The sequence below is a fragment of the Crocuta crocuta genome, unplaced genomic scaffold (genome assembly GCF_008692635.1).
Source record: "Crocuta crocuta isolate KB4526 unplaced genomic scaffold, BGI_CrCroc_1.0 scaffold2225, whole genome shotgun sequence".
In the NCBI taxonomy this organism is placed as follows: Eukaryota; Metazoa; Chordata; class Mammalia; order Carnivora; family Hyaenidae; genus Crocuta; species Crocuta crocuta.
The window spans coordinates 217871-232840 of record NW_027529696.1 but is presented as its reverse complement, the minus strand read 5'-3'; the positions used below and the strand labels follow the sequence as shown (position 1 = coordinate 232840).

General features: G+C 43.1%; 1 protein-coding gene across 1 annotated transcript in view; it reads right to left on the bottom strand.

The window, feature by feature from the left end:
- Nucleotides 1–14278, bottom strand: part of LOC144230737 (integrator complex subunit 6-like) — a 36135-nt gene extending 21857 nt beyond the window's left edge. Inside the window, 5 exon segments of the mRNA XM_077763075.1 lie at nt 3281–3413; nt 7660–7812; nt 10085–10248; nt 13725–13853; nt 14099–14278. Coding sequence (XP_077619201.1) covers nt 3281–3413; nt 7660–7812; nt 10085–10248; nt 13725–13853; nt 14099–14117 — 598 coding nt within the window. The 5' untranslated portion in view covers nt 14118–14278.
- Nucleotides 14279–14970: the final 692 nt, after the last annotated feature.

Here is a 14970-nt window from a genome sequence, read left to right as displayed (position 1 = left end):
CTCAAGGAATTCCTAATTCTGGAGGTATCGTTCTAGTGAGGATCCAGACAGAACTCCCACGCCCCCTCAGCAGTAACAAGGAGCCACTTCCCTTTGAGTGTCAACAGAGGCCAAGTGAGGACCCTGGACTTCTACCCCCTCCTGGCGCTGAGGAGGCAGTACCTTACAATCTCTCCCAGAAGTGTAACAGGAAGCTAAGCCAGAAGGCCTAAATAAAATCGAGACTCATAACACAATACTGAACATGCACAGGATTCAACTGAAAATCCCTCATCATACCAAGAACCAGAAAGATCTCAAAACGAATTCAAAAAGACAATCAAGGGATGCCAACGCCGAAGTGACAGAGAAGTTAAAAATATCTCCTTATGCTTTAAAAAGGAGCCATCGTACAAAATGTTTCAACGAGCAATTATAAACAGGCTTGAAACAAATGAGAAAAACCGAAAGCCTCATCAAAGAAAGAGAAAGTAAAAAGCAGAAGATGTAACGAAGAACCAAATGGAAATTAGAACTGAAAAACACGATAACCAAAATAAAAAGCTCGGTGGATGGGCTCAAAGAGCAGAACGGAGGGGACAGAGGAAATGATCAGTAAACTGGAAAAGAGAATGGTAGAAATCACCCAATCTGAATAACAGAAAACAGACAACCTACCCTCCACCCCCACACACTAAAACATGACCGGATACATGATTTGAAAAATCTTCCCCATTCCATGGCTTGCCTTTTCACTCTGCTGATTATGTCCTCTGATGCGCATATGTTTTTAAGTCTGATGTAGCCCCATGTGTTTATTTTTGCTTCTGTTTGTGTTTTTGGTGTAATCTCTCTCTTTATTATTTTTTTAAGTTTTTATTTTAATTCCAGTTAGTTAACATACAGTGTTATATTAGTTTCGGGTGTACTATATAGTGATTCGGCACTTCCATACATCACCCGGTGCTCATCACAACAAGTGCCCTCCTTGATCCCCATCACCTATTTCACCCATCTCCCACCCCACTCCCATCTGGTAACCATCAGTGTGTTCTCTGTGGCTAAGAGTCTGTTTCTTGGGGAGGGGCGCCTGGATGGCTCAGTCGGTTGAGCATCCAACTTTGGCTCAGGTCATGATCTCGAGGTTCATGGGTTCGAGCTCTGTACTGACCGCTCAGAGCCTGCAGCCTGCTTTGGATTCTGTGCCTCCCTCTCTCTCTGCCCCTCCCCCACTCGGCATATTATCTCTCTCTCTCTCTCAAAAATAAATAAACATTTAAAAACACAGAAAAATAATACCACTAACAGTCTAAGTGAAGATTATCTAGTCTAATCCTTCACTTTATAGTTGCGAAAACTGAGGTCATAAAGGAGGAGATTGTGCCATTTGTGACATGGATAGTATTACGCTCAGTGAAGTAAGTCAGACTGAGAAAGACAAATACCTTATGATTTCACTCATATGTGGAATCTAAAAACACAAGACAAATGCATCAACAAACAAAAAGCAGAATCAGACCTATGAATACAGAGAACAAACCGATGGTTGCCAGAGGGGAGGGGGTGGGGGATGGGCAAACCGGGTGAAGGGGAGAGGTAGGTACGGGACTAAAAGGCACAGCGTAAGGAATGTGGTCAGGGATGTATGGAGACGGATGGCAGCTATACTCGCCGTGACCACAGCTCTACGTATAGGCATACCCAATCACTACGTGGTACGCCTGAAATTAATGTACACTGTTTGTCAACTACACTCATTCTTAAGAAAGATTTTTAAGCAAAAATAGTCACTAGTAAATACTACATTTGCTTATGGGTTTACACATAATGTAGATGAATCCACGAAATCTAGGTACTTTTTATTGGTACCCTTATTCATCTCAAAGGCATAACCTATATTTTATACCAATGACAATCACCTTTTAGAGGATATTTTTAGATTGGACCCAGAGGTAAAGTAGGTAGACTATGTACAAAACAGCCATGCTAATACATTTATGATGGCCCTTTCTTAACCTGCGTGCAACATTTAAAAACATTGTTTTCTCAGGACACTTAGTACAAACAGAATTTACAGCACCAAAAAGCGGATGCTTTTAAGGACTAGATTAAAACTTAAAGGTTGAAACTTCTTGCAAAAACCCCATCGAAGAAAAATGGTCGCAGTTCACAAGTAGAAGGATACCGCATGGCACTATGGGACTGCAAACAGATGCGGCTCTTTCAGTGAGAAAACAATCTTTACACACATTTTCGGCGATAACGCAGCAACAGCTTCCGGAGTGATTCCTTGTAGAACTGGACCATGGAAACCACGGCTTTCACAACTACAGTGATTACAGGCTTTACCTTTGTACCTATTTCCTTCACTTGCCTGAAACAGATGCTTCCAGAGTATTTGCTATTCGTTTCTGGAGGAGCGAGTGGGATCCAATACCTCCATGGAAGCCCTACTCTCTGGAGAGGTTCTTGGAGCACTAACCCCAAATTAGTCTACAAACAAGCCAAGTGCACTTTAAACTGGGGGTTCAGAGGGGCGCCTGGGTGGCTTAGTCGGTTAAGCGTCCGACTTTTGCTTGGGTCACGATCTCACAGTTCATGGGTTCGAGCCCCGCGTCAGGCTCTGTGCTGACTGCCAGCTCAGAGCCTGGAGCCTGTTTCAGAGTCTGTGACTCCCTCTCTCTCTGACCCTCCCCTGCTCACACTGTCTCTCTCTCTCTCCCCTAGAAATAAATAAAAATAAATAAATAAATAAACTGGGGGTTCAGAGGCGGGGCGCGGGCAATGGCAGCATTGGAGCTTGCAGCCTGAAGAGCAGCGTGAGTCACTCACGCAGGGGCTAAGCATCCCTTCTGTCTGATGTGAAAAAGAAGAGCAGCAAGAAACTGAACAAAACAGCAAACAGTATGTAAATTCTATCCCCACAAGTCAGTGTTCAAACTTTTCTATATACTGCTATCACTCTTGGATTACAGTGAAAATGCTTAGCCCATTATCCTAGTTTTCACTTCTGTTGTCTTTTAAAGATGATAAAGTCAGGGCACCTCGGTGGCTCAGTCAGTTAAGCATCTGACTTCAGCTCCGGTCATGATCTCATGGTTCATGAGTTCAAGCCCCGCGTTGGGCTCTGTGCTAAGAGCTCGGAGCCTGGAGCCTGCTTTGGATTCTGTGTCTCCCTCTCTCTCTGCTCCTCCCCCACTCGCGCTCGTGCTCTCTCTCTGTCTCTCGAAAATGAATAAACGTTTAAAAAAACTTAAAAAAAAAGAGTTCAAAGCGATAAAGTGGCACACGCTTTACTTACCTAAAAGAGGGAGTAAAACTGGGTAGTTGTACGGCATCACAAAGAGGTTTACACAAGTTAAAGTCGTACTGGCTTTTAAATAACCAAATGGATAACCAAGTTCATTGTATTTTCCACTGCTAGTGACAAATACCTAAAAACATGAAGTAATATACAGTTATGACAAGAAAGATTTTATGTGAAACCAAACTCCCAGCAACATTCCAGAATAACATCTAAGGAACAGCTAATTTATGCAATTTAAAAATGGCAATAGTGCTTTTAGCCTATGCTTATGCCCAAACACGTCACACTAAATCAGATTGCAATTCCTGTAAACATTATATTATGAAATGAGGGGCGACTGGGTGGCTCAGTCGGTTGAGCATTTAACTCTTGGTTTCAGCTCAGGTCCTGATCCCAGGGTTGTGGGATGGAGCCCCGCGTTGGGCTCCGCACTGAGTGTGGAGCTTGCTTGGGATTCTCTCTCATTCTGTCTGTCTGTCTGTCTCTCTCCCTCTGCCCCTCTCCCCTGCTTGGGCACTCTTTTTCTCACTCAAATAAAAAAAATATTTAAAGAAAAAGAAATGACACCGTACTGTGCGATAACCAATTGGAGACCACAACACCCAAATATTTACTTGGTTAGCACAATGGCAAACAAGAATGAAATAGTGCTAAGAGATAACCAGCCAGTAAACTGACTTCTCAAAAGAACAAGTGGTGAGTGGAGTGGAGACTTTAGAAGAAAGGAATATGGCCCCCTGCCTAAAGCATGCAATTATGAAAGCAAAGTCCATTTAAAGTAGTATGCTAACATTCCTCATGTGTTCGATTATTAGTCTTCCTCTACTTCCTTTTGGTACCCCCATTCCCCTATCCATTTATTCATTTTTCATCCAATAAATATTTTTTAATGTTCATTTATTTTTGAGAGAGAGAGAGAGACAGAGCTTGAGTGGGGGAGGGGCAGAGAGAGAGGGAGACACAGAATCCAAAGCAGGCTCCAGGCTCTGAGGTGGAGCCCAATGTGGGTCTTGAACCCATGAACCTTGAGATCATGACCTGAACTGAAGTCGGCTGCTTAACCAACTGAGCCACCCAGGCACCCCTCTACTTCTTTTAACACTACTTTCCAATGAAAGGAACCAGGTGCCCCTCATCTGATAAATATTTATCAAGTAGCTATTATAACCCTGGCACTAGTGCTAATTCTTTTGAGGCAGCAAGGAGATGCTTTGGTTCAACCTGGAAGGCATTTTTTTTTAATAAGTTATGCTCATAGAGCAAACATTCACTAAAGATAAAAACATTAATCTTCATTCCATGTGACTCCATCTTCTTCCTTATTGATAGTCCTGATTTGCTATATATGATATGGTCAGGTCCCGTGCAATCGCTGTGCTGTGCTAAAGTCCTCTGGCTACCATGCCTTCTCAATGTTCCACATTAACTCTTTGGCCCAAATCAGGGCACCAGCATATATTTTTAGGGACCTAGACCTTTGTCTTTCCCAAAGTCCTTCAGCAGGACCATTTAAGACAAAAGTCAAAGCCTGATGCTAAACAGAATCTGTTTACCTTGCTAATTGCTGGTCCCAGCAATATCATCTACCAGTTGATGAAATTCTTGCTATATTTAGTCGTAGCTAAGAATAAATCTTTCCTATGCCACTTATGACCCCACAAAATAATGAATTATGCTATAAAACAGGACTCACGTAGATTTCATGGCATAATTTGAACCTTAATGGAAACAAATATCTGTAATAACACATGGTAGATTTCTCCCTATTTCCTAAGTGTGTATAACAGAAGAGGAAAAATCATCAGAAAGGATCAAAAGCGTTACAGGTGCTGTCAAGGGTCAGACCTATGATCCCCATGAAGGGAGAAACATTGGGTTTTGTTTCTCTCTCTCTCTGTCCCTTTTTCTCTTTCTTCCCTCCTTTTCCTTCCTCCCAGCCTTCCTTCTCATAAGCTCTTTGAGTGTTTCCAAATTCCTTATCCCTTGCAGATTCATAGAACTTGGGGGTTCAAAGGGATCATAAGAGACTGTCTAGAGAAAGTAAATATCTGGCCCAAGACCACATAACTGGTGGCATAGTTAAGGGTTCGAATCCAGTCTCCATTACGACTTAGCCAAATCTCCTGGCTCCTGGTTCATCTTATTCTTTTTCATCCCCACTAATTCACTGCATTAAAACTACTCTAAATCAAAGTAACACAGGTACAGGAGCTAGGCCAGTGGCACATTTGAGGGGTGGTGCTGGAAGCCAGGGCACGATTTATTAAGTTTCTTTGGAGAAGATATACAAGAAATGTGCCACTTGGAAAAGCAGGCTGGGGCACCTGGGTGGCTCAGTCAGTTAAGCTTCCAATTTTGGCTCAGGTCATGATCTCGCAGTTTGTGGGTGTGAGCCCTGCATCGGGCTCTGTGCTGACAGCTCAGAGCGTGGAGCCTGCTTCGGATTCTGTGTCTCCCTCTCTCTCTGCTCCTTCCATGCTCATGCTCTGTCTGTCTCTGTCTCTCAAAAATAATCATTAAAAATTTTTTTTTAAAAAGAGGACTTATGTTAGGGGAGAAGTATAATTTGTATTTACTTTTATTGCAAATTTTTTGTCAACCCATGAAGTCTAACCTCCTATCTTGAGTCTAACATTCTATTAACCATATCTTTACATTTCTAGCACATTTCCAGTGCATTTTACTAAAATATAAACATACTTTCAGAATAGTGTGTGAATCTTAAGTATACAGCCCAATGCGGGTGCCTGGGTGGCTCAGTCGGTTAAGTGTCCAACTTCGGCTCAGGTCATAATTTCACGGTTTGTGAGTTCCAGCCCCATGTCGGGCTCTGTGCTGGCAGCTCAGAGCCCGGGGCCTGCTTCGGATTCTGTCTCCCTCTCTCTCTGCCCCTCCCCCACTCGTGCTCTCTATCTCTCAAATATAAATAAAAATACATTAAAAAGCAAGTATACAGCTCAATGAATGTTCATGAAGTGACCTCACATGTATAATCAGTGCCTAGATCAAGAAACAGAATGATGACCAGAAACCCCCTCATGTCCTTTGCTGGTCACAACTCGGCACCCCCAGGAGAAACCACAATTCTGACCCCTGACAGTAAGCCAGTTTTACCTCGTTTTGAATGTAGACAAAACAGAATCCTATGACATAGGATCTTTTACAGATGGCTTCTTTCGCTCAATATTATATTTATGAGATTGTTCTGTTTCTTGCACTTTTACATTCTTGCTCTAAGCTTGTTCCTTTTTTTCTACCCAATTTTAGCATCTTTGGAGAATTTAAGTAGCTTAAAGACAACTCGTAGCAATAATCGCACATTTTAGGCTGAAACAGATGGCAGCCTAAACGTGTTTCTTGTGTAAATAGAACCTAACAATTACTGATTGCTATATGGTTGCTGTAGTTTAGAAATAGAACAAACACACTTCCAGCATAGGGCTTCCTTATTTTTTCCAAATAAAAAGGCTGTGACTGCCATGTCTGGATTTTTACAAACTAATATCCAAAAATGAGTCTATTAATAAATCAGCAAGCCCTTCTGGCTAGAGTATAACACTTGGAAGAGCCAGTACATGTGCACTTGCCTCATCCAAGTAAAATCCGCATTACACACGCCAGTGCGCTTGGTACAGGAGAGAAGTTTGGTTACATTACACTGATACAAAAAGTAGTTTCAGGGCTTACGGGGTTTTGTGTGTGTGTGTGTCAAAAATATTTTGTACACTTGAAACCAATATTACACTGTAGGTTAACTAACTGGAATTTAAAGAAAAACTTAAAAAAAAAATAGATCTTGTGGGGCACCCTCGTGGCTCAGTTGGTTAAGCGCCCGACTTCAGCTCAGGTCATGATCTCGCGGTTCGCGGGTTCGAGCCTCGCTTCAGGCTCTGTACTGACAGTTCAGAGCCTGGAGCATGCTTCAGGTTCTGTCTCTCTCTCTCTCTCTCTCTCTGCCCCTCCCCCGCTCATGCTCTGTCTCTCTCAAAAATGAATAAACGTTAAAAAAGACTGACCTTGTACTTCCAATCTGTCAGGTTCACACTAAGGTTCAGCTGCAGAAGCCACGGCTAAATAAAATTACATCCTTTAGGTTAGAGATTCTTAACCTGGGGTCCCTGAGTAGGCTTCAAAAGCGGTCCCCCAAATCCTCAAATACACAGGTGTTATTAAATGGCAATGTCAGGAGGCTAATGATTCATATCACACTGAAATTATCTGCTTAGCCCTGTTGCTTATTTGACAGCATTTGTTAGAAAAGTTATTAACAGACTCCGTCCAATTATTCCTAGATTAACCTTTGCGCCTTCTCAAAACAATTCCCAGATCCCAGAGTGGTCACAGACATTTGGCCAACGGGTAAGGATAAGTACCTGCCAGCAGGTGTGGGGAGACTTTCGTTCCAGGATGTATTGGGTTAAGGGTGAAGGTTCAAGTTCATATTTGTCAAAAGGAAGTTTGTCTATTACCATTGGCTCACAATCTACACAGGAGAACCTCACAACAGGATGAGACGTTCGTGGAGGCTAAAAAACAAGAGAGGAAAATACGGTCCGTTATCAAGTGAACTAACATTTCTGACAAATCTGCAACCTCTTTCGTGTTTTGTAAAACCATCGCTGAGATATACACCAGTGCTTTGAAAAAGAGGGCATCACTGACGGCTTCCATCCGGGAAGGGCACACAGATTCCCTATTTCTACCAGGTACTTGGCATTGGGAGGAGGAAAGGTAGATTCTAACACTCGTAACTACTGGTTCAGTGAAGTGAAAACCTCAACTGCTTTGAATATGGTTAGGAAGTTGCTAATGATCCACAGATTGAACCCTGATTTTCAGATCTACTGTTGCAACCTCCAAGCATGACCCACCCTTCATTCCTTTGCACCATGAGGTGATGGACAGTCCAGACGTGGCTGGCAAAGAAGAAATCCATGAAGATTTCTAATGAGCTGATGACAGAGCTAGAGATGCTAACAAGCAAGATGAAAAATCATGAAGGCATGGAAAGGGCAAGGCAGGTGCCCAAAATGAGCCAGTCGCAAACTCAGGACTAGTGGAGATTTTATTTTCAAGTTCATTTTTTATAGCGCTTCTCACACCCACACGCTTGCCTTGAACAGCTAGAGCTGGGTGTGCTTTGGGCTGGGCTGCAAAGGCCTACGTGCCTGGGGTAGCAGAGCAGATCGGTGGGGCAGCCGTTTCGTTAACAGGTGTAGCTTATGCGGATAGAGAGCACCTGGGAGAGAAAATGGCGGCGGCTGGAGCAATCCGAAGAGATGAGGAGATAGGACCAGTCCCGGGGACAGGGTGAGATGTGGCTGCACCTGTTCTTGCCAACAGCTCCCTAAGCCTAACAGGAATATGACAAACCATCTCTGTTTCCCCTTTAAAGGAGAAAAACATGCTCCTGTGCCTTGATGATTTATACGCCTACAAGATGTGTTGGGAGTTGGAAAAAAAACCAGCCATCGGATGTGCCTTCAGAGCTGGAGGGATGGCAGGGAACAGGGGTGATGTGTGAGTGAGCTGGAATCTCGTTTATTCCCTTTTTTCCTGATTTTCATTTCAATGAAACTCGAGAAACATTTCTGGCTTATTACATTTAAACCGATTAAAAAAAAAGAGCCATAATGACGCAAGTGAAGCCCTGTCACTGGCAATAATGAAGTAAATTTGTAACTAAAACATTCACTCTTGGGTTTGGAGCTGAGAGAGCAACTGGGCACTGAGAGCTGACCAGTGTGTCACCTTGGAGCCCCGAAGGAAGGTGGAAGAGATGTACCCTCACCCACAGCAGGGACGGAAGTGCCTCTTCAGGTCCTATGGTCTCATGGCCTCTCCTGGAAAAAGGAGCCTCAAAAGAGTAATCCAGGAGAAAGTGTGGTTCATGTCAGAAATGTCTAAAACTTACACACAATATAGATGGGCTGAGCCAGTCCGGCATTAAACGGAAGGCTTAGGGATTATTGTGTGCCCCTCTCTCCACAGAAGGAGGAGTACTCTGGCCTTTTTACACAGGCTGTGGGGAGGGAGAAGGGAGAGTGGGCTCTGTGTGCTTTCCCAAGTTAGCAGATACCTGTCTCCCACAAAAGGCCAATTCATCTGGTAATAAATAGGAGCAAGTACCATATCAAACCGTCCTCTCCCAAATGCAGTGAACAAAAAGAAAAGTCCCCATTTAGAGATCGTTTTTAAAATATTGCTTAATTACAGGCACCTGGGTGGCTCAGTTAGGTAAGCATCTGACTCTTGATTTGGGCTCCGGCCATGATTTCAAGGGTGGGGAGATCGAGCTCACCATGTGCTGGGCATGGAGCCTGCTTGAGATTCTCTCTCTCTTCCTGCCCCTATGTTTATTTATTTATATTTATATATTGCTTAATTATATGCTGCCAAGGAACACAAGTCCATTGATTACAAAAAGATGAAAAGCAGGTCCACAAAGTTCCACTAGGTGTCTTCCCCAGCAGGACATAGAAGAGCTTCTATTTTGAATATGTTTCTAGAACCCATACAAGGTNATAAGAAAAGCCACCCTGAAATAAAAACCAAGCCACAGATTGCACCACCATCAAAAACAACCATGGCTTAACATCCAAAGCGGCAAAGGCAACTGAAAGAAAGAATTCTAGAATAGCACGGAAGTCCTCTCCTGCTTTTTAGTACAAGCTTAGACTGCCAGCAAGAGCTAACAGAAGGCACAACTTAAGATCCTCAAAGCTTTTGTACAAGTTCACTGTAATCGGCAAACTGAAAATCCAAATGATGCTTACCGTCTATTTTTATGATACTTACTAGTGAAGGTAAATTCTGATCTGGCCAAAAAGACTCTGGAATTGGCCAGTGTCCGACAGGAACACCGGTTTTTGAGTTAGGTCGTACATAAATGAGCTTATGACAACTATGCCATGGTTGAGCAGCAAATGAATTGCTTGGCCTGGATGAATCCGTAAGTCCATCTAAAAGTTAAATACAGACAGACACTAAGTCATATAGCTCTTTTTCCAGATGCTGCGCTTCCTGTACAAAATTCTCAGCTAAAAGCAAAGTAAAAAACAAACCAAAACAGTGAGTCATGGAAAATGGAAGAAAATAAAAGACTCTACCAGGATTTCTGAATGTTCTCTCTAACATCATTTTTCACCGAATCCATCCCTCTAATCCAACAGCCCGCCCTGATCCTTAACTATGCCCCAAATATGTAGTTATGTCGAAAACAGGCATAAAATTAATTTTCAACTTTCTGAGATTTGGACACATACATTAAACACCGCACACCAACTAGAGGTATTTTTCCAAATCAGGCAAATGAAATTGCTCATCCCCTGGTATAGTTTTTACATTTGTGGAATCTGACGAAATAGGTCAGAAATTCCATTTACATTTTTTTTCTATTCCCAGTTAGGTGACAAAAAGTATTTTTTTTAACTTTTTTTTAATGTTTTATTTATTTCTGAGAGAGAGAGACAGCGTGAGCAGGGGAGCGTCAGAGAGAAAGGGAGACACAGACTGTGAAGCAGGCTCCAGGCTCTGAGCTAGCTGTCAGCACAGAGCCTGACATGGGGCTTGAACCCACGAACCGTGAGATCATGACCTGAGCCAAAATTGGCTGCTTAACCGACTGAGCCACCCAGGTGCCCCAAAAGTATTCTTGACGAAACACACCCAATGACCACAAAAGCAAAATAAAAACGATCCAAATTCACTCCAAGATAGAGGGAACGTAGGGGCGCCTGGTTGGCTCCATGGGTTGAGCATCCGACTTGGGTTCAGGTCATGATCTCTCAGTCCCTGAGTTTGAGCCCTGTGACAGGCTCTGTGTTGACAGCTCAGAGCCTGGAGCCTGCTTCAGATTCTGTGTCTCCCTCTCTCTCTGCCCCTCCCCAACTCACACTCTGTCTCTCAAAAATGAATATTAAAAAAATTATTAAAAAAAGATAGAAGGAATGTTGACAGTAAAATCTATGTATATAGTTGGGGGAGAGATCACAAAGCAGCAGCATCAAGGTTATTATGGACTCACTGATGTAGTTTCCCCGCCCACCATTATGCTGTGGGAACTGGGCATTGTATAATGCTGAAGGATGTATCCTGGCTATATTAGTTACTTAAACCAGCATATTTCATGTGCCCCCCCCAAACAGGGCAAGGCAGAGTTTTATAACTTTTTATGCAATGATTCAGGAGTCTATATTATATTTGTAAAAGCTACATTTTAATGATTTGAGTCACATCTTTCTTAATTTTTTTAATGTTTTATTTTAGAGAGAGAGAGAGAGACAGACAGATTACGAGTGGGAGAGTGGGAGAGAGAGAGACACAGAATCCGAAGCAGACTCCAGGCTCTGAGCTGTCAGCACAGAGCCCGATGCGGGGCTGGAACCCACGAACCACGAGATCATGATCTAAGCCGAAGTTGGATGCTTAACCGACTGACTACGCTACCCAGGCGCCCCTTGTATTTCTTAAATTACAGTTTATTTGATCTACTTATTCAAATACGACTTTAAACAAGTAATTACTTTAGACCAGGAGGTCTATTGTGGTGTACAGATCTCTAGGGAGTACATGTAATGGCTCCAGGGGACCAAGACCCTCCCCCTGAAGCTGAGCTCATAATTCTGAGGATGTACACTTTTCTCAGGAGAGAGTTCTTAGCTTTCACCTGAATCCCAAAGGTTAAGAACCCTGGACAAAGGAGGTGCACCTGGGTGGCTCATTCAGCTAAGTGTCCGACTTGGGCTCAGGTCATGATCTCATAGCTCGTGAATTCAAGCCCCGCATCAGGCTCTGTGCTGACAGCTCAGAGCCTGGAGCCTGCTTTGGATTCTGTGTCTCCCTCTCTCTCTGTTCCTACCCCGCTTGCACTCTGTCTCTCTCTCTCTCAAAACTAAAGATTCTTTAAAAAAAATTAATATAAAGACTTAAAAATTAAAAAAAAAGAACCCCAGACAAAGGAGGAATGGAGCTAGAAAGAAAAATCTGAGCTATTTACATGACACCAAGTCCAAGAGGCTTCCAGTATGACTGTACCCAGTTCACGTTAATGTAACAAACACAAAAGTATGGATGGAGCAGTCAGTCGTTAACAATAAACAGCATGCCCTTCCTTTACAATTAAGTTAATGAATTTAAGACAGGCTGTGAGGCCTCAGCCTTCTGTGGTGGGTGTCCTTAAGCCAGAGTCCTTAAACTCCCGAATTAAATACAAAATTGTATTTGTGTGGCCCATGTCCGTTTTTCTAGGGAGAGGTCTCTACTTTTCCAACAGCTTCTCAAAGCGTTCCAGAAACTAAACATCAAAAAGGTCAGGAACCACAGGACCTGTGGCTTCTGACAGAAACGTATGTCTTTCTGAGCAGCCATCACTGACGGTGGCCACGCAATTCAAATGTGTGGATCAGGAGCACCTCGCTGGGTCAGTCGACAGAGCATGTGACTCTACGCCTCAGGGTTGTGAGTTCAAGCCCCACACTGGGCATGGAGCCTACTTTAAAAAAAATGTGTGGATAAGATCAGACAGGCGCCATGGTAATGGTGTGTGTGAGCACACAGGAGTGAGGAGAAGCGGCAGCCTTGCACAGAGCTCCGAGCCTTGTGGTGCCGGGAGGATTTGAGGGAGAAGACCCCTCCCCTATACAAATGGACCTCTGCTCTCATCCACTGCCATCATCTGTTTTGAGATGTTGAATGTTCTGTAAGATGCCACTTGAAGAGAAAAGGTTCAGCAGTTACAAAGTGGCCCGGAAAATACTGGTGTAGGATCGTACAGGATATCAGCAGTTTCTGGATAAACAGTTGCAATCTCTTGCTGACCTATGGTAACAAACCCGATTTCATAAAGAGGGCTTGGCGCATCTGGCACTCACAAGACCAAGACCAGATGACTGGTTAAGTGGCCCTCCCCAGTGATTCTGCAGGTACTTCATGCAGAGAGAGGTGAATAATGCAGGGTGTCCCAAGTCTGGGACCAGGAAGTATGAAATGAGTAGGGAAAAGGAAGAATTTTCTTTTTTTTTTTAACATTTAATTATTATTTGAGAGACAGAGTGCGAGCAGGGGAGGGGCAGAGAGAGAGGGAGACACAGAAGCAGGTTCCAGGCTCCAAGCTGTCAGCACAGAGCCCGATGCGGGGCTCGAACTCAGAACTGCGAGATCATGGCCTGAGCTGAAGTCAGATGCTCAACTGACTGAGCCACCCAGGTGCCCCCAAAAGGAAGTATGTTCTTAAGAAGGTTTGCCACTGAATTCAAGTTGTTAGCATCTGACCACCTGGCACGTGAATGCATGGCCGGCGTCTGGATGGATGTTTGCAAGCACATGAACACATGTGTGGATCGTCCAGGCCTGTGTCTATTACCAGTTCACGGCCTTCCCAATCTCAGATCATTCTCCAGGGCAAAAAAATAAAAAAATAAAAAGTCGTGTCCTGTACCTTCTCCGACAGGAAGTGGATCTGGTCCCGTTTTTTCAAAGTTAATAACGACACCACTCTGAATTTTCTGAACTAGAGATTCTAAACACTGATTCAACATCCTTTGTGTTCTAACACAGTAGGAGCGACCTATCCAAGAAGGAAAAACAAACAGTGTCAGTTTGAACAAATAAAATACTACTTAACAATACAAGCATTTGAAATCCTAGGGTATATCTTGAACCAGTCATAACTATGTGGGCAGCAAACATCACATTCATGATGAGCTCAGGCAGTAGAGCTGAAAGATTCTGAAGGAAAACAAGGCAAGACAGGATATGGCATTTAAGAAAAAACCATATTCTTCCTTTAGCAATATGAAATATGGCCAATACCTCCGGTGACTTCACACATCTGTGTGATGGCAGACTCATCAGTTGGTACACTCCCTAGATGCTCTGTTTCCAGAGAAGCCAATCCAGGTAAACGCAACACCAGGGCAAATAACCTTTGATCCCAACGAAAAGGTTCTTTGGTTAGTTCACTTCCAGGCAGAGGAGAATTCAAAGGAAGATGAAGCTGATAAGGCAAAAGTTGAAAAGTTGCATCATAACAACCCACACAAAAGTGAAGAGAGTGTCAAAAGGGTCATTTGTCTTTCATATACTCGATAATCGTTCAAGGATTGTGAGGACGAAAGGTTTGATCAAACGTATTCTTAACTGGCAACGTATGCCTCCCACAGAAATAGCTGCATGTTCTCTGCCATTGAAATGAAATTTACCAAAAAAAAAAAAAAAAAAAAAAAAAATGAAGGCTCACCATTTCTTGAACACCAGCAGTACTTGTTAACTTGTTTCCATCTGTGATGGTAATTAAAATAGATGGTTCTAAAAAAAATGGATTTCTCCCCTAAAATACATTTAAAAAGTATTAGAGCCATGTAAAGTAAGCAAATTGTATTTCAACTTTTACATTTGCCTTGCCAGTGATCTCTCAAGTGTGTGATAAAATTTGCCTGGATAAACAAGAAGGAAAAGATTAGGGATTGAAACGGGTGGGAAATCCAAATAACAATCCCAGCAGAGGCAACGCTCAGAATGGACTGAAGGATTCTTATAATTCAGGAACTCCCCAAACTATCATATCCAAATACTCCTCTCCCTCTGCGGGCTAAGTAATCATAAAAGAAAGAGATTGAAGAGATTATAATGGCAGCAGCATCCACACCCGTGAGTCCGTTCACCTGAGTCAAAATCCTGGCACG